The sequence below is a fragment of the Entelurus aequoreus genome, linkage group LG03, assembly GCF_033978785.1.
Source record: "Entelurus aequoreus isolate RoL-2023_Sb linkage group LG03, RoL_Eaeq_v1.1, whole genome shotgun sequence".
NCBI classification, from domain to species: domain Eukaryota; kingdom Metazoa; phylum Chordata; class Actinopteri; order Syngnathiformes; family Syngnathidae; genus Entelurus; species Entelurus aequoreus.
In genome coordinates, this window is record NC_084733.1 from 45,514,793 (window position 1) to 45,535,535 (window position 20,743).

Genomic DNA, 20,743 nt, shown 5'->3' on the forward strand with positions numbered 1-20,743 from the left:
ATGATATTTGAATGCAGAATATGAAGGAAATCTGCCTGTCAGATGCATGTTTGGAAGTTGTAGCACTACAAGTAAAGAAGGGGTCAGCCAGCATACATTTCTAAGTACGGTAATGGGAACGTGAGGAAAGCATAAACTTATACACTCAAATTAACTCACGCAAAATGGGACGGATCAAGCGAGGGGATTGTAATTTGCAGCAAACATTTTATTTATTCTGACTTTAAAGAAAAAGGGTTTGGATCAAAATTTGGATGAAATAATTTTTAAAGATACTTGTCAAATGCCATTTCGAAAATCAGGAACACCATCGAGGGGCGAAAAACTGAATCAGAACCACCGGAAAAAAAGATGGATAAGCAGGGAAGTCCAGAAATGGGAAATGTTTTATACAGTCTACTCTCAATTTAAGTCAATGTGCGACCTTTTTAGTTTACGAACCTTTACATCACACCAAATATGTCTCTGTGTGCGACCAATGTCTCTGCATACAAACGCTTCATTTATTCATTCATTTTGCATGCCACTTAAAGCCATCGGAAGCAGCCATTTTGATGACAACACTTCCTGTACAGCCATTTTAAAGAGGCGGGGCCCCCTTCGTCACATCCTCTTTGCATTCTGTACACACAGGCGCAGTCATTTCGAAGAGCTTCAATGGCAAGCGGCACTTCTGACGTGTTTATTTCCACAATTGTCGTACCTTGTGCTGGTCAGAGCTGTGTCAGCCTGTCTTAGTGATCAAAAACGCTTTAAATGTGTCCAAACTATAACGGTCTGACAATATAGCTTCGGGTTGCTAGGCAACTGCTTTGACTTAGCGTCTTGGCCAGTAAGATTTGGATCGCACCCCGTTCACTTCACTTCAAGAAGCAAGTCCACATTTGCAAAAGTCATAAAAAAGGAAGTTTATATTGTTGCCGACTTTGCCAAAGGGGTTAAATATCTTCGCATGGACGGATAGAAAGTGCACGTGCAAAGCTGCTAGCTCCAACAAAGCTACCACGGAGCACTTTATCAAGCACTGACTTCATTGATTTTATCGGCAAAGGGGTCTTCGTTCCGCACTAAGTCTTTAGTTGTGATGAGACTGAAAAAGATGCAGACTTTTATTACAGCGAAGGATAAGCCACTACCGGGACACAAGCCGATGAAGGATAGCCTCACACTGCAAGTTTGTGCCAATGCTAGCAGTTAGAGTTAGAGTTAGAGTTTGAGTTTATTTCGAACATGCAAGCATACAACAGGATACATCACAATTTCCAGTTTCTCTTTTCAACATGTTCGAAAAGGAGTAGGAAGAAGCAGAGCTTATTTAATCCTACCCCTTTTCTTTACATAACAGTTGCTGAAACTTTTTTATTCACTTCCTGTTCTCAATTTATTCACAATAAACTCCATAGGTAATCACAATAAAAATAAATAAATAAATAATAGTAAGAATTTAATAATAATAATTGGTGAAGAAAGTCATATTTCATATGATGAGATAAGTAAGATTACTTTAAGAATGAATGAATGGATGGATGAAATAAATTGAGAAGGTTTGTCATGGTTCTTCTTCTTTGTACTTTGTAAACACTTTAAGTTTGAAGAGTTTCTTGAAGTGGATCATATTAGTACATTGTTTGATTGCTTTGCTTAATCCATTCCATAATTTAATTCCACATATTGATATACTGAAGGTAAAGTGACTGTAAGGTAAAGCCACCGCTACAAAAGTCACAGAGTGTTCAACAATGCCACAAACATTCGCAAACACAAGGTAAAATTATTTTCCTTTTTTTGATTTTTTATTGTAGTAGCATGGTTGTTAACATTTTGGAGCACAACAACAAGACTTTAGTGCAGGGGTCGGCAACCTTTACCACTCAAAGAGCCATTTTGGCAAGTTTCACAAATTAAAGAAAGTAATGGGAGCCACAAAAAAATTTCTAAAATTTAAAATGAAAAACACCACATACAAAGCTTAAATGCTTTGTGCTATGTTAACCAGGGGTCTCCGACACACGCACCATCACGCACTTTAATGTGGAAATTTGATGTTATACTTGCCAACCCTCTCATTTATCCCGGGAGACTCCCGAATATCAGAGCGTGATGACACTGCATTTGGCGCCCTCTGCGGTCTGCCCTAACAGTGTACCTGCTCGACCACATGTAGAATGCAGCTTCAGTTTGCTCACGTAATTGACAGCAAGGCTACTACCTCAGCAGCCACACATCTTACACTGACGGTACCAATACCCAGAATCCCATGCAGCCCTAACTCTTCCGCTCAACCAACGCACGGAGGGGGGGGGGGGGGGGGGGGGGGGGGGTGTTGATGTGTGGGGGGATTTGGTGGTAGCGGGGGTGTATAATGTAGACCGGAAGAGTTAGGGCTGCATGGGATTCTGGGTAATGGTTGTGTTGTGTTTAAGTTGTGTTACGGTGGGATGTTCTCCAGAAATGTGTTTTTCATTCTTTTTTGGTGTGGGTTCACAGTGTGGCGCATATTTGTAACGTAACAATGTTAAAGTTGTTTGATATGGCTACCGTCAGTGTAAGCTGTGTGGCTGATGAGTAAGTATGCTTTGCTGTTTGCTGTGTGTGCAAGGAATAACAACATGTGGCTGGACTGGCACGCTGTATGTAAATGCTATAGAGGACAATTACTGCAGTGCAATTAGGGCACGCCCTTTATTTAGCAATTAGAGTGTAAATAGGATTATTTTTTCCCTGGGAGTAATCTATGAGAGACACTGAGATCCATAAGTCTCCTGGGAAAATCGCGGGGGTCGGCATGTATGTAGCTGAGCCGCATCAGAGTGTTCAAGGAGCCGCATGCGGCTCCGGAGCCGCGGGTTGCCGACCCCTGCTTTAGTGTGTGTGTGTGTGTGTGTGTGTGTGTGTGTGTGTGTGTGTGTGTGTGTGTGTGTGTGTGTCTGTGTGTGTGTGTGCTCATGTTGACATTAAGCTCACTGTATCATGTTGTGTTGTTTGGATAACAAAAGAGACTGTTGAGCCATTACCCCTTTGTTATGATGGTTTAAGATATACATACAGTCGTGGTCAAAAGTTTACATACACTTGTAAAGAACATAATGTCATGGCTGTCTTGAGTTTCCAATAATTTCTACAACTCTTATTTTTTTGTGTTAGAGTGATTGGAGCACATACTTGTTGGTCACAAAAAACATTCATGAAGTTTGGTTCTTTTATGAATTTATTATGGGTCTACTGAAAATGTGACCAAACCTGCTGGGTCAAAAGTATACATACAGCAATGTTAATATTTGGTTACATGTCCCTTGGCAAGTTTCACTGCAATAAGGCGTTTTTGGTAGCCGTCCACAAGCTTCTGGTTGAATTTTTGACCACTCCTCTTGACAAAATTGGTGCAGTTCAGCTCAATTTGTTGGTTTTCTGACATGGACATGTTTCTTCAGCATTGTCCACATGTTCTCAATGGGGTTTAAGTCAGGACTTTGGGAAAGCCATTCTAAAACCTTAATTCTAGCCTGATTTAGCCATTCCTTTACCACTTTTGACATGTGCTTGGGGTCATTGTCCTGTTGGAACACCCAACTGCGCCCAAGACCCAACCTCCGGGCTGATGATTTTAGGTTGTCCTGAAAAAATTGTAGGTAATTCTCCTTTTTCATTGTCCCATTTACTCTGTGTAAAGCACCAGTTCCATTGGCAGTAAAACAGGCCCAGAGCATGATACTACCAACACCATGCTTGATGGTAGGAATGGTGTTCCTGGGATTAAAGGCCTCACCTGTTCTCCTCCAAACGTATTGCTGGGTATTATGGTCAAACAACTAAATTTTTGTTTCATCTGACCACAGAACTTTCCTCCAGAAGGTCTTATCTTTTTCCAAATGATCAGCAGCAAACTTTAGACGAGCCTTAAGGTGTCGCTTCTTGCATGGTAGCCTCTCAGTCCATGGCGATGCAAAACACGCTTGACTGTGGACACTGACACCTGTGTTCCAGCAGCTTTTTGGTGGTTCTCGGTTGACTCTTGATCATTCTGACCAATTTTCTGTCAGCAGCAGGTGATAGCTTGCGTTTTCTTCCTGATCGTGGCAGTTACAAAACTGGGCCATGCACTTTATACTTACGAACAATTGTCTGCACAGTTGCTCTTGGGACCTTAAGCTGCTTTGAAATGGCTCCAAATGACTTTCCTGACTTGTTCAAGTCAATGATTTGTTTTTTCAGATCTGTGCTGAGTTCCTTTGACTTTCCCACTGTCGCATTTGTAACCTAGTCTAATGACTGCATCACATGAGCCCTATTTAAATGGGCTCAGAGAAGTCAACAGGTGTCGTCAATCATAATCACTCACATGAAGTTAAGAGGCCATGCCATGAAGCTAATTTGATTTGATTGTAACTTTTCTACATCCCCAAAATTGATCATTTATGTTGCTGTATGTATACTTTTGACACAGCAGATTTGGTCACATTTTCGGTTGACCCATAATAAATTCAGAAAAGAACCAAACTTCATGAATGTTTTTTGTGACAAACAAGTATGTGCTCCAATCACTCTATCACAAAAAAATAAGAGTTGTAGAAATTATTGGACACTCAAGACATTATGTTAATATAGTGTCTTCAAAGTGCAGTTTTTTACTGAAATAGGATGTTTTGTTGTGTCTGAAACCAATTATTCATGTTTACATTGATTCTTATGGGGAACTCTGCTTCACTATACAAACTTATCGGTTTACAAACTCCATTCAAAAACAAATTAAGTTCGTAAATCGAGGTGCCACTGTATTTCTTTTTTGCTTATGTTAACCATATCAGTTTAAAAAGTAATCATGGACCAGGGCAACAAAAACATGCAATTAAGTGATCAAAATAATAGTTTTGTATGCCTTTATCCACACTGTCTATGCAGAGAAATGGACTTAAGTCCTGTAGAAGACGTCACACCAAGAAGGGACGGCATATTGAGTCTGGCAATGGAAAAGGAGACATTCCAAGTACAGTTAGTTATCTACCAATTACTCAGAAACTAAAATATATTATGGGAAATGACTGCCAGATTTATTCTCAGGAGCAAAAAATACATTAAGAGAAGTATTTAGTCAAATGTTGGTCATCTGGACGCTGTGGGTCCTTTAAGAAGCAACCTTACCCCCATCAGCATGGCAACTGTCATGGGCCCCACCCCTCCAGGCACCGGTGTGATGAAGCTTGCATGCTCCTTAGCCGAGTTGTAATGAACGTCTCCCACAACTCGCTTGCCGCTGGGTTTGCTCTCATCTGCCACACATAAATAGAAACGTTAACATGAATAAAACATGTTTATTCCCCATAAAAAAATAACTTAACCGAAGAGTCTTATATAAGGAGGGAACCTGAAATAAGGTTAATGCCACAGTCTATGACCACTGCTCCTTTCTTGATCCATTCCCCTTTCACCATCTCTGCTTTTCCGATGCCCACAACAAGGATATCTGCTTTGCCAACCTGGATAGAAAAATAAAAAAATATCTTCATGTTCAGTACTGATAATAATATACAGTGATGCATGCATAACCCCTAGAGTGGTTACTGTTACATACTTTAGCCACAGCCAAGACAAATTAAAAACAAACAACAGTATCATAGACACACAACCAAAAAGTTACACACTGAGAAATGTTGCACTCTTAACATTGTCAGAAAGGCATCTATTTAATTTTTTATAACGACACGTAAGTGTTGTTACCTCCTCAGCCAGTTCCATTGTTTTGGAGTGACAAGTGGTGACAGTGGCATGGTTCCACAGCAGTAGGTCATGCATTGGCGCGCCCACAATTTTGCTGCGACCAATCACGACCGCCCGCTTCCCCACCACAGAGACACCTCCAAGGAAGCAGAACATAGACACAAGGTTTTTTATTTGTTTCTTGTTAAGAGCCGGTATTCTGTTAACGCTTCTCTGTTTACCAGTCTGTCTGATCAATTCCATGCAGCCATTTGGAGTGCAGGGAATGAAGCAGTCACTTAGGTCTCCACGCGAAAGCTTTCCTGCGTTTATACTTGTAAGCCTTTGAACAAACAACACGCACAATCAAATATCAGGATGGTTTAAAGAACGTGGTACAACGTGCAAATGGCCCCCGGCTTGTTTATTTGTTATTGGCTCGCAACTAGGGCTGGGCGATATGGCCTTTTATTAATATCTCGATAATTTTTGGCCATGTCACGATACACAATATATATCTCGATATTTTGCCTTAGCCTTGAATTAACACTTGATGCATAAAATCACACCAGTATGATGATTCTATGTGTCTACATTAAAACATTCTTGTTCATGCTGCATTAATATATGCTCATTTTAAACTTTCATGCAGAGAGGGAACTCACAAGTAGGTCAATTTACCAAAACTGGATTTATTAAACAGTTATTAAGCAGTGGCACAAACATTTATGTAATTTCCAAAACAGAAAATGTGAGATTGTCGGACATTTTAAAACAAGCTATGAGTGCACTTTTGTGCATGTCACTAAGATGACATATCAAAACAACACTAAATTAAAGTGCACTTTTTGTACAGAACGCCACTACAATGTTTTAAAACAAAGTGCACTTTTGTGCATAATGTCACAAGATATTTCAATAACTGTCAAATAAAAAATTAGCTGCATAATAGGAAATCAAATAGTGTATGTCCTTCGTTGTGTGGTAGGTTACTGCGGACGTTATCTCCTTCTGTTGTTGACTAATTTTTTCATACGGTGTTGATGTGGAAATGGAAGACGCCAGGCTCAATTGGGTCAGTGCATTTTGTTGGTGTGGCACCGGCCTGAGATGTTGACATGCGGAGTTTCAAGCACTCTTCATTCTCTACCGGGTGACTTTTCAAATAATGCTACAAATTATAGTACCGCTACGTTTTGTAGCAACGCTTTTGCCGCATACTTGACATATTATGGTTGTCTGTTCAACATCTTCCCGCTTGAAGCCAAACCACCGCCAGACGATGGACCCCGTGCTGTTTTTCTTAGGAATGAATTATTCTTCCTTCATTTGTTACCGGATTGGCACCTTCTCTCTCTCGTATTACCACTTGCACCGCTCCGCTTGCACCACAGCTAACGTTACCCATGCTGCTACCTCTATGCTCCGCGAGAGCGTATGACGTTGCACACGCGACAGTATGTGACGTATGTAACAAGGTGGGATTGTTTTATCTCTCTGTGAGAAGGAGAGACAAGAAAGAGTGATAAACGCTTGCAGTCTAATGCCCGCAGCTAGAAGAGGGCGGCGGGCGTATGGGTAGAGCGGCCATGCCAGAAACCTGAGGGTTGCAGGTTCGCTCCCCGACTCTTGACATCGAAATCGCTAACGTTGTGTCCTTGGGCAGGACACTTCACCCTTGCCCCCAGTGCCGCTCACACTGGTGAATGAATGATAAATGATAGGTGGTGGTCGGAGGGGCCGTAAGCGCAAACTGGCAGGTGTGAACAAGAGGATGGGTCAAATGCAGAGGACAAATGTCGCCACACCTAGTGTGTGTGACAATCATTGGCACTTTAACTTAACTTTACTTTGTAAACGTTTCCTTAGAATTACAAACTAAAGAAGTAGAGGAGATGACAGACAATGGATGAGTTTGTATGTCAGACCATGGTTTGAATACTTAACTATTTTACTCTAATTAAAGAGTTCATGCTTTCATGTTTTTTTAATTGTCTTTTTGGATATTAGTGACTCTAAAACAGGGGTGCCAAGCAGGCTTTACCCGGCCCGCGAGATGAGCAAGAAAATGACACGAGGTATTTGATACCTAGAATAAATGTTATTATTTAATATCTATTATGTATTTTGTTCAATCCTAGATAGGCTGTGACTCAAAGTTTAATTGATTTATAGATACACTGAGACAAAGTTTAAGTTGATTGTGTTCTTCATTGAGTTTTTGAAACTGCAGCAATTTTCAGAATTTTCAACTAACTAAGTGTTTTGTCTAGAGGACTATTTATAATTTGTACAGTTTCAGAAAGTGCTTGTTCTCTTTTTGGCCAAAGTTAAACAAAGAAAACAGTCTGAATTTGTCTTTATTTTTAAGTTACCATGCCATGATTTTACCAGTCTGGCCCCACTTGGGAATAGATTTTCCTCCATGTTGCTCCTGAGCTAAAATGAGTTTGGCACCCCTGCTCAAAAGGTTTTAGACTAGAGTTGTTTTGTTATCCTTTGAGCTGGTAGTAAGACAGTAGATGACCTGTGTCAGGCCCATTTGCATGCATGAACATTTTCACCACCAGCAGGGAGAAATGTGATCTTTTGAAAAGGAAATTTGAAATATTTGACACCATTACAGACCTTTTTTTGAAATCAGGGATGTAAATGTTAGTTTTAAGTCCCTCATAAACCAAAGATACATGAATTTGTACACAAATTGATGTTTTCCACATTCACATGAATATCTCTCTAAAGTTAAAGTTAAAGTACCAATGATTGTCACACACACTAGGTGTGGCGAAATTATTCTCTGCATTTGACCCATCACCCTTGATCACCCCCTGGGAGGTGAGGGGAGCAGTGAGCAGCAGCGGTGGCCGCGCCTGGGAATCATCTTTGGTGATTTAACCCCCAATTCCAACCCTTGATGCTGAGTGCCAAGCAGGGAGGTAATGGGTCCCATTTTTATAGTCATTGGTATGACTCTAGTTCAGTGATTTTCAACCTTTTTTGAGTCAAGGCACATTTTTTTGCTTTGAAAAAATCCAGAGGTACACCACCAGCAGAAATCATTAAAAAACTAATCTCAGTTGACAGTAAAAAGTCGTTGTCGCAATTGTTGGATATGGCTTTAAACCATAACCAAGCATGCATCAATATAGCTCTTGTTTTAAAGTAGGTGTACTGTCACGACCTGTCACATCGCGCCGTGACTTATTTTGAGTTTTTTGCCGTTTTCCTGTGTGTAGTGTTTTAGTTCTTGTCTTGCGCTTCTATTTTGGTGGCTTTTTTTGTCTTTTTTTGGTATTTTCCTGTAGCAGATTCATGTCTTCCTTTGAGCGATATTTCCCGCATCTACTTTGTTTTAGCAATCAAGTATATCTAAGTTGTTTTTATCCTTCTTAGTGTGGACATTGTTGATTGTCATGTCATGTACGGATATACTTTGTGGACGCCGTCTTTGCTCCACAGTAAGTCTTTGCTGTCGTCCAGCATTCTGTTTTTGTTTACTTTGTAGCCAGTTCAGTTTTAGTTTCGTTTTGCATAGCCTTCCCTAAGCTTCAATGCCTTTTCTTAGGGGCACTCACATTTGGTTTATTTTTGGTTTAAGCATTAGACGCCTTTTTACCTGCACGCTGCCTCCTGCTGTTTCCGACATCTACAAAGCAATTAGCTACCGGCTGCCACCTACTGATATGGAAGAGTATTACACGGTTACTCTGCCGAGCTATAGACAGCACAGACACTCAACAACAACAGATCATTTGCAGACTATAATTACTGGTTTGCAAAAAATATTTTTAACCCAAATAGGTAAAATTACATAATCTCCCACGGCACACCAGACTGTATCTCACAGCACACTAGTGTGCCGCGGCACAGTGGTTGAAAAACACTGCTCTAGTTATTTGTTAGTTTTAGAGAAAAATGTTGCAACCGTTGTGTTTACTTTGAGTTTTGAGCAAGATTGGTTTAGCCACTTTCTGAAACAGAAGTCATAGACTATGTACGTTTATCAGCCACTTCAGTTGTGTTTTTAGCATGTGTATAAATAACAGTATTATTGTCATACATTTGGATTAAAACATTGGCACAAACTGAAGGAAGGTTTTTTATGTACAGTGAAAATAGCAAAGGCCCCGACATTGAAGGTTGTGGGACACCTGTGGACAGACTCATTGATTCTGACTGACTGTGATTGATTTGAAAAAATACACTATATTGCCAAAAGTATTTGGCCACCCATCCAAATGATCAGAATCAGGTGTCCTAATCACTTGGCCTGGCCACAGGTGTATAAAATCAAGCACTTAGGCAAACATTTGTGAAAGAATGGGCCGCTCTCAGGAGCTCAGTGATTTCCAGCGTGGAACTGTCATAAGATGCCACCTGTGCAACAAATCCAGTAGTGAAATTTCCTCGCTCCTAAATATTCCAAAGTCAACTGTCAGCTTTATTATAAGAAAATGGAAGAGTTTGGGAACAGCAGCAACTCAGCCACGAAGTGGTAGGCCACGTAAACTGACAGTCAGTGGTCAGCGGATGCTTTTTTGATTGATTGAGACTTTTATTAGTAGGTTGCACAGTGAAGTACATATTCCGTACAATTGACCACTAAATGGTAACACCCGAATAAGTTTTTCAACTTGTTTAAGTCGGGGTCCACTTAAATTGATTCATGATACAGATATATACTATCATATATACTATCATCATAATACAGTCATCACACAAGATAATCACATTGAATTATTTACATTATTTACAATCAGGGGTGTGGAGGGAGGGGAGTGTGTGTGGGGGGGGATATGGACATCAAGTAGTGGACATAGAGAGGGAGAGAGAGAGAGAGAGAGAGAGAGAGAGAGAGAGAGAGAGAGAGAGAGAGAGAGATCAGAAGGCATAAGAAAAAGAATCTGCATTTGATTGTTTACATTTGATTATTAGCAATCCGGGGAGGGTGTTAGTTTAGGGTTGTAGCTGCCTGGAGGTGAACTTTTAGTGCGGTTTTGAGGGAGGATAGAGATGCCCTTTCTTTTATACCTGTTGGGAGCGCATTCCACATTGATGTGGCATAGAAAGAGAATGAGTTAAGACCTTTGTTAGTTCGGAATCTGGGTTTAACGTGGTTAGTGGAGCACCCCCTGGTGTTGTGGTTATGGCGGTCATTTACGTTAAGGAAGTAGTTTGACATGTACTTCGGTATCAGGGAGGTGTAGCGGATTTTATAGACTAGGCTCAGTGCAAGTTGTTTAACTCTGTCCTCCACCTTGAGCCAGCCCACTTTAGAGAAGTGGGTAGGAGTGAGGTGGGATCTGGGGTGGAGGTCTAGAAGTAACCTGACTAGCTTGTTCTGAGATGTTTGGAGTTTAGATTTGAGGGTTTTGGAGGTGCTAGGGTACCAGGAGATGCATGCGTAATCGAAAAAGGGTTGAACGAGAGTTCCCGCCAGAATCCTCAAGGTGCTTTTGTTGACCAGAGAGGAAATTCTGTAGAGAAATCTCGTTCGTTGGTTAACCTTTTTGATTACCTTGGTTGCCATTTTATCACAGGAAAGGTTAGCCTCTAGAATGGAACCTAGGTAGGTGACCTCATCTTTCCTGGTGATGACACTGTCACCTACTTTTATGGTGAAGCGTATAGTGCAAAGAGGTCCCTGACTTTCTGCACAGTCAGTTGCTACAGAGCTCCAAACTTCATGTTACCTTCCAAATAACTCACGTACAGTATGCAGAGAGCTTTATGGAATGGGTTTTCATGGTCGAACAGCTGCACCTAAGCCATACATCACCAAGTCCAATGCAAAGCGTCGGATGCAGTGGTGTAAAGCACGTCGCCACTGGACTCTAGAGCAGTGGAGACGCGTTCTCTGGAGTGATGAATCCCGCTTTTCCATCTGGCAATCTGATGGACGAGTCTGGGTTTGGAGGTTGTCAGGAGAATGGTACATTTCGGACTGCATTGTGCAGAGTGTGAAATTTGGTGGAGGAGGAATTAGGGTGTGGGGCTGTTTTTCAGGAGTGGGGCTTGGCCCCTTAGTTCCAGTGAAAGGAACTTTGAATGCTTCACGATACCAAAACATTTTGGACAATTCCATGCTCCCAACCTTGTGGGAACAGTTTGGAGCAGGCCCCTTCCTCTTCCAACATGACTGTGCACCAGTGCACCAAGCAAGGTCCATAAAGACATGGATGACAGAGTTTGGTGTGGATGAACTTGACTGGCCTGCACAGAGTCCTGACCTGAACCCGATAGAACACCTTTGGGATGAATTACAACGGAGACTGAGAGCCAGGCCTTCTCGACCAACATCAGTGTGTGATCTCACCAATGCGCTTTTGGAAGAATGGTCGAAAATTCCTATATACACACTCCACAACCTTGTGGACAGCCTTCCCAGAAGAGTTGAAGCTGTAATAGCTGCAAAAGGTGGGCCGACATCATATTGAACCCTTTGTGTTAGGAATGGGATGGCACTTCAAGCTCATATGTGAGTCAAGGCAGGAGGCCAAATACTTTTGGCAATATGGTGTATTTCTAACCGTTTATTGCATCTGAAGAAAAGTTTACTTTTAAGTCGAGAAACACAGCACCACCCACATCACCTTCGTCCAGCAAATGTTTGATATGTTCTATGAAAATAAAATTAACTGACTGTGTCGTGTGTTAAGCTCTGAAACCAGACTGCATAGGATAAAGATAGAATGAAGTGCTGTCAAAATGTGTAATGACTTGTTGTGCTATGAGTTTCTCATTTAAGTGAATCAAAGTTGGATTTTAAGCTAGCCTGTACTTACCCGTCTACATCCTTTTCGGGTGCCACAGCGTTAGTCACCCTCTCTGTGTTGATCTTGTGGACAGAGTCTAAGGGCAACTGGACAATGAGGCCGTGGACCGCAGAGTTTTCATTCACCTCTGAGATACTGTGAAGAATCTGAAACAGAAAACATTGAACTCATCATCAATTGTGCTATGCTACATTGCAGTGCCGTATTTTTCGGAGTATAAGTCGCTCCGGAGTATAAGTCGCACCGGCCGAAAATGCATAATAAAGAAGGAAAAAAACATATATAAGTCGCACTGGAGTACAAGTCGCATTTTTGGGGGAAATTTATTTGATAAAACCCAACACCAAGAATAGACATTTAAAAGGCAATTTAAAATAAATAAAGAATAGTGAACAACAGGCTGAATAAGTGTACGTTATATGACGCATAAATAACCAACTGAGAACGTGCCTGGTATTTTAACATAACATATTATGGTAAGAGTCATTCAAATAACTATAACATATAGAACATGCTATACGTTTACCAAACAATCTGTCACTCCTAATCGCTAAATCCGATGAAATCTTTAACGTCTAGTCTCTTACGTGAATGAGCTAAATAATATTATTTGATATTTTACGGTAATGTGTTAATAATTTCACACATAAGTCGCTCCTGAGTATAAGTCGCACCCCCGGCCAAACTATGAAAAAAACTGCGACTTATAGTCCAAAAAATACAGTATCTACAGATTTTTTTTTTTTAAACTTCCTCACCTCTTCCTCAGTTGCAGTGTTGGGAAGTTTCAAGTGTGTGGCATGTATTCCAATCTAATCAAAGTTAAGAAACCTGTCATTTTTAATGTTTTTAAAACCATTTTACAGCCGAAGTGAGGTTGAGATGAAATTATTTACCTCAACTGCAGCCTTCAGCTTCATGCCAATGTAGAGATTGGAGTCATCACGATCCCCAACCTGTAGAGACAAACAATGTTGCTTTATGAATTACGGAGATTATCTTTTCGAACATTGAGAGATAGTAACAAAACAGCAACAACAAAAAAGATAAAGCAAGTTCAGTCCCTGTCACTTGCTGGCCACTTCCAGATGGCGGAAAGATTGCATTAGGGCAGTGGTTCTCAACCTTTTTTCAGTGATGTACCACCTGTGAACATTTTTTTAATTCAAGTACCCCCTAATAAGAGCAAAGTATTTTTGGTTGAAAAAAAAGAGATAAAGAAGTAAAATACAGCACTATGTCATCAGTTTCTGATTTATTAAATTGTATAACAGTGCAAAATATTGCTCATTTGTTGTGGTCTTTCTTGAACTATTTGTAAAAAATGATATAAAAATAACTAAAAACTTGTTGAAAAATAAACAAGTGATTCAATTATAAATAAAGATTTCTACACATAGAAGTAATCATCAACTTAAAGTGCCCTCTTTGGGGATTGTAATAGAGATCCATCTGGATTCATGAACTTAATTCTAAACATTTCTTCACAAAAAAAGAAATCTTTAACGTCAATATTTATGGAACATGTCCAGAAAAAATCTAGCTGTCAACACTGAATATTGCATTTCTTTTCACAGTTCTTTTTGACAGACATTTAAAAAAAATCTCAAATACCCCTTGGCATACCTTCAAGTACCCCCAGGGGTACGCGTACCCCCATTTGAGAACCACTGCATTAGGGAGTACATCGCAAATTAAGTTTTTCAATAGAGTGGAAAGACATGGAAACATCTGTTTTACCCTTTGACTGGTCTACTTACTAACCTGTAAAATGACCAGACCAGGTTGAAAGTTGGGGTTCTGAAGCTTCATTTGGTCTACATCATTCTTTAGGCTCTCCCTCACCTGCCTGGGGAGAATATCATAGCACAAAAATATTTTAATATGTTAATAGCACAATTGGCATAGCATACCAAACAGCATTAGGGCTGCAGGGTACTAAAGCCAAATGGTTGACCATTCAGTTACTTATACTGTAAATAAGACCTAGGCAATTGTTTTGTCTCAGGGGCCACATTGGTCAGTAAAAATATATCTGGGGGGGCGGTGTGTGTTATGTGTGTGTGTATACACACACACACACACACACACACACACACACACACACACACACACACACACACACACACACACAAATCATACTTTATATATGGCATGATAACTGCAGGATATTTCCGTGTAACAGAGGAGTGACTGACTGATGAATGTGTGAAAATATTTCCCGGTCTTATTCTTTTATTTCTGATTTTTAACCTGACACTGAGTTTGTCTGTGTGTTTTTGGACACAATATTTTTGCTGTAAAGAATGTCACATTCTGCTATATGTGTGCCTGGTTCCCTTTTTAAGGAACACTTTAAACATGTGTAGGTTGTTAAACATTAGTGGAATAAATTCCTAAAATGCAGTAGAAAAGTGTAAAAGCTAAACACATAATACACTCACAATATGACTATAAAAAGACTATAAAAAGTTTAAAAATTAATATGACAGACCATCTAAAAAAACTGAATGGAATTTTACAGCCTTAACGCTGAATAACAAAATGTACATGAAAATAAATAATGTGAGTGAATGACTCGTTTGACATTGGTTTTGAAAATAAAGTCAGCTTGGTTTTGAAAGCTCTGACATTTGTGTACATTTCATGAACAAACTGGTCTTTGCCTTGTAGCTTCACATTCAGCTCATTCATGTGTGCCAGTATGTCCACAGCAAACGCTTAATCACAAAGCCAATCGGTGTCACTCAGCTCAGGGAAAGTGTCAGCTTTTTCAAGTTGCTCCAAAAATGAGATCATCTCCTGTTTTAGCTCTCACACACGTTGACATACTTTACTCAAACTTAACCAGCGGACATTGGAATGGTAAAGCAAGTCCTGGTGGTCTCGTCAAGAAATTTAATAAACTGACGATGGTGAAGTGCCCTCTCACGAATAAAGTTTGAGCTTTATAACTGGCTTCACTACATGGTCAAGCTGCAATACAGATGTGCACAGTGCATTCTGATTTTGCAGTTTAAAAAAGTGCCTAAAACCTAAAAAGTGCTGTCAGAGCAGGAGCAGTAAAGAAAAGTGTACCTGGACTGTGCAATCAGTCAATCATACTGCAGTCCTATTGCGCCACTCTGTGGAATTAGTTTGTATTACAGGACAATTCATGTGGTCCTAATTATTACACCATCCATCCATCCATTTTCTACCGCTTATTCCCTTCGGGGTCGCGGGGGGCGCTGGAGCCTATCTCAGCTACAATCGGGCGGGAGGCGGGGTACACCCTGGACAAGTCGCCACCACATCACAATTTGTTTAATTCTGTTTTATTTTTTTGGCAGGCCGGATCAAAACGACAAACAGGCCAGATGTGGCCCGCGGGCCGTAGTTGGCCCATCCCTGCTGTAAATGCTCAATTAATTTTACACCTAATCAATCTGTATTTCTGGAAGTATTCATATGTATCGTTTTGTCATAGTTTAATTATTTTATCATCACAATGCATTATATATTTATATATACTTATATATCAAATTGATATGTATATATTTCTTTATTATTCTATTCAAGTTTAATTATTTCTTAACTGAATTGTATAACACTACCTAAATATCCATCCATCCATCCATTTTCTACCGCTTGTCCCTTCTTTGGGGTCGTGGCGGGTGCTGGAGCCTATCTCAGCTGCATTCGGGCGGAAGGCGGGATACACCCTGGACAAGTCGCCACCTCATCACAGATAGACAGACAACATTCACACTCACATTCACACACTAGGACCAATTTTAGTGTTACCAATCAACCTATCCCCAGGTGCATGTTTTTGGCGGTGGGAGGAAGCCGGAGTACCCGGAGGGAAGTCGGAGTACCCGGAGGGAAGCCGGAGTACCCGGAGGGAACCCACACAGTCACGGGGAGAACATGCAAACTCCACACAGAAAGATCCCTAGCCCGGGATTGAACACAGGACTACTCAGGACCTTCGTATTGTGAGGCACATGCACTAACCCCTGTCCCACTGTGCTGCCACGGTGGGACAGGGTATTACTACCTAAATACTATAAATTCAATTCATACATTACAAATATTATAAAAAATATAATTACTGCATATGATGTAATTAATAAATTATTTATTGTATTCTATTAATGTACAGTATCAGAGATATATTTTAATACTTTAACATATTTAAATCTAACTAATCTATATTTTTGGAAGTATCTAATAGTTTGTCTTTTTTATAATTTTGCGATTATATATATATTATATATATATATATTGTACATGTATTTATAAATAATTTATCATCATGTTTTATTATTTTCAATTAAAACGTATTTATCAACTGAATTGTATAACACTACTGCAGTTAATGTATAAAAAATATTAATATTTTTTTTTCTTTTAGAGTACAGTATCTGACTTGTTCTCTAACAAAAATAAAGTTTTGTATGCACATGCAACATCAGGCCTCCAGAACAGTGTTCCAATTGTTACCCTTTATCTTAAATAATTTTATGTTGTAGAGAAGGAGAAACAACGCCAATGTTGACATCGAGGGAACAGATCAGTCAACTGAGCCAATCAAAGACAAAACACTCAAGCGAGTGACGCAAAGTTTGTTGGACTTTACCTTTGAGAACCTAAAGGCCATAGTAAGCGTTATCAATGTGTCTATATATGTGAACTTAATTAATGGCTTATTTTGTTGCATTTGTTTGGGTTCTCGTCAAACGAAAGTTACACATGTGAAGCTTATCCCCATGTGATGAGAAGGAGAGACAAAGCGTGACTCTTGAAGGATGACCTAATTTAACTTGGCTGGAGTGACTGTCAGGTTGCACGAGGTGCACACAGCAGTTAATTAATCTACGCATATTATACATGCATGACACGATTTATTCACAAAATAGAAGTTTATAAAAGGGCTGATAGACAGACTAATGGGGACTTCCAAGACATTTTTCAACTGATAATTTTACTGAACTAAAATAATATAACATATATTTCACTTGCTTAGGACCTAAAGCTTTGCTATTTCGGCAAACATTTTTTAATAGGGTATGAAGACAACTTTGATTTGAATTATTTTTGTTTTGCATCCATGTTTACAACAATGTAAAATACTACAACCTACATAATTATACTATTTAAGTAGTTACTCAATTTTGGATCCAAGGTAACAAAGTCCATCTGTTCATTTTCTACCGCAAATAATAATTTAATGATTAAATTGTTATGCAATCTGGATTATACCCAGATGAAACATAGTCAGAGCCAGTTTAGTTTGAATGAAATAATCATTAATAGACTCTTATAAATATGCAATTGTTTAAACAATAATTATTAACTACAAAAGTCAGGAATTTTAAAACACACGCCATCAACTTCTCTTTCTGTGCATACTAGGGCTAACAAAAACAAGGGGAGATTTAACTTTGATTTAAACAATACTGTATCTAAACTAGGCAGATTTTTTTTTAATTTTGTTTAATTTATTTAACAACCTGCATCATAAATAAACACTGCCATGTTACTTAAGGAATCATCCTGCACGGTACGTTTGGTATGACAGCAGACACTTTCCAGCACTCCCCTTCACTCCAGGGAGTCCTGTTGGCCAGGGCGAGTTCGCCCCGCTGGCCTGGCCGAGAGATTAATTAACTTTTCTTTTAGTGTGTCTTTATTACGTGCATGACTGTATGCAACATATATCCAACTTTTTGACTTGATGGATTATTTTCTGTATTGTTCGGTAATTTATTAATTTCTAAAAACGGCGTGGCGAAGTTGGTAGAGTGGCCGTGCCAGCAATCATAGGGTTGCTGGTTACTGGGCTTCAATCCCCACCTTCTACCATCCTAGTCACGTCCGTTGTGTCCTTGGCCAAGACACTTCACCCTTGCTCCTGATGGGTGCTGGTTAGCGCCTTGCATGGCAGCTCCCGCCATCAGTGTGTGAATGTGTGTGTGAATGGGTGAATGTGGAAATACTGTCAAAGCGCTTTGAGTACCTTGAAGGTAGAAAAGCGCTATAAAGTATAACCCATTTATCATGTATTTATTTATAAAAACAAAGAGTCGAAATGAATGCTAGTGAAGATGATAAAGTCTTATGTTTTGCTGGTCCAAAAACATGGTTTGTGTGCATGTGTGTCTATAACAGAATTATAAGCAAGAAAAAACTAAATGTTTTTGCAGCCCTTATCTATGCCAAAACTAAATGTTTGTGGAAAGATGCATTTGGTTCACGCTTTAATAGTATTTACCAGGCAGTTGAGTACCCAGGGATGTCGTATAGTGGTTGTGCTCAAATTCTCCAGTGTAACAAATCCCACTGTTAAATGTAAATGACCATCTAAAACTTGCATAAAGGCCAAATTCAGTACAGAGAGTAGTAACATTGAAGGTTTTGTCATGCTTCACAGGAGATGAACGTGAAGCCTCCCTCTATAGTTTCTTTGTGCTGTATTAAATTATCAGATAATTAGTGCAGTGAAGGACTGTGAGTGGAAGGGCTTGTGACCAGCACATGCAATTCATGAAACTTTTATCAACTCAAATAATGAATAACAATCTCAAATATTATGTATTAACAATAGCAACACTGGCAAAGGTTCCTCAAACAAACCCTCTGATTTTACTAGACCAAGAGGACAAAAGGTCAGATTCTAAGTTCTTACACAATACTGCAGCATGTGTTGCAGTAACTGGGTTTGCATAAGAAATGTTAGATGCAGTTTATGGTGTTTAGCATTAAAACACATACTAAGGGTTTGATCAATAATGCCAAGCAGGTTAGGAACGCCTAAAAATAAATATCAATTCACGTGGTCATCACTTGCTACATGACAGTGCTAACGTATTGGAACAAATTGCACAATACTTACAGTAACACGTGCAAAGGTTTTAACGACGAAAATAAATACAATATACTCTGATAGTGAATAAGCAGTATTTTGAGTTAGTAGCCTCTAACTGATTGAGTTGCTAGCTGGCAAGTTAGCCAGCACCATGCTTCGCTGGTGAAGCCTGAACTCACACTGGCATGCTAAATTCGTTTAGCATGCCAGTGTGAGAGACCTAAAAAACAGACATTGACATGCTAAACGAAAGCACCAGACCTAAAAAAAATAAAATATAAAAAACACACTTACGCCGACACTTCCTTCCCACTTATGACTTGAGCTGGCATCTTGGCGGGTTGACAGGCCGTTCGAGTGTAGCACAGTAGTTGATCTCGTCCTCACTCGCCGCCTTTACAGCTCTTCTTAAAACTTTACTTAGGCGACAAGCGACGGAAATGACGTAAGGCGTACTTTGCCAATCATGCCGCGTAAAGCAAAAACAAAAAAGGGCGTAACTGGTTTAAAGAATTGGGATGTACTGTACGTACTTTGACCAACCAATTACGTGTTTGCTTTGAAACGACAGATACTCTAAACCAATAAAATCTCCGTTTAATGTAACGCCCACTGAGTGGGCGGGACTTTCAATAACAAGCTATTGAGCGGATGGCACTATGCAGCTTGGATTTGGATGCAGTATTGTGCTTAGTGTACCTTGTGTCACTGGTTCTCGAATACAGTATTTGTAAACCTGGGTGCACTTCAGATATCATATAAATATATACAGGTATTATGCTGATAGTATATATGTGTACCATGAATTGATTAACGTAGACCCCGACTTAAACAAGTTCGAAAAACTTATTCGAGTGTTACCATTGAGTGGTCAATTGTACGGAATATGTACTGCACTGTTCCATATGATGTATTCTCTTCCTTTGCAATTTACTAATAAAAGTTCCAATCAATCAATCAAAGGTGCCCTCTTTGTTTATAATGTGTTATTAAAAATGTAACGCGCTCGCTGTCAAATTTTACTGTAAAATACACCCTGACTGGACATCATATAAAACAGTTACCATATTTTGTGCAAATGTATGACGTGCAGTTAAGTAAAACATCCCTGATTGACATCCTGACAATAAAATTGCATTTGCGTCCAAACATTGGGCTATTTTTGTTATATTAATTTGAATTATGCAAACAAGTATTAAACTGTGATTATTCATGATGAATCCAAATTCAAAAGGGTGATTAATCTGATTACAAAATAAATTATATATATTCATATATATTGTAATATCTGTGATATTTGCATTAGTGTACTGTGTCTTTAAGGGTTTGGGGAACGCGCATGCGCGGGTGAGTTGGCGGAGAACTTGAGTGTGGGTGAGCGTGAGTTGTGGCTAACAGCAGCCTTTGTATGTGTGTGCGT

General features: G+C 39.6%; 1 protein-coding gene across 2 annotated transcripts in view; it reads right to left on the bottom strand.

The window, feature by feature from the left end:
- The window catches only part of mthfd1b (methylenetetrahydrofolate dehydrogenase (NADP+ dependent) 1b), a 56,339-nt gene extending 36,536 nt beyond the window's left edge, over nucleotides 1-19,803 (bottom strand). Inside the window, exons 1-9 of one of the 2 annotated variants that reach the window (XM_062041910.1) lie at nucleotides 19,618-19,803; nucleotides 14,235-14,319; nucleotides 13,367-13,426; nucleotides 13,229-13,282; nucleotides 12,480-12,616; nucleotides 5,937-6,037; nucleotides 5,716-5,852; nucleotides 5,363-5,474; nucleotides 5,140-5,267 (exon numbers count right to left, since the gene is read on the bottom strand). In XM_062041910.1, the coding sequence (XP_061897894.1) occupies nucleotides 5,140-5,267; nucleotides 5,363-5,474; nucleotides 5,716-5,852; nucleotides 5,937-6,037; nucleotides 12,480-12,616; nucleotides 13,229-13,282; nucleotides 13,367-13,426; nucleotides 14,235-14,319; nucleotides 19,618-19,655 (852 nt within the window). In that variant the 5' untranslated portion in view covers nucleotides 19,656-19,803. The remainder of the gene's footprint in view (nucleotides 1-5,139; nucleotides 5,268-5,362; nucleotides 5,475-5,715; nucleotides 5,853-5,936; nucleotides 6,038-12,479; nucleotides 12,617-13,228; nucleotides 13,283-13,366; nucleotides 13,427-14,234; nucleotides 14,320-19,617) is intronic. The other variant, XM_062041908.1, reaches the window with a different exon arrangement.
- Between the last annotated feature and the right edge of the window lie 940 nt (nucleotides 19,804-20,743).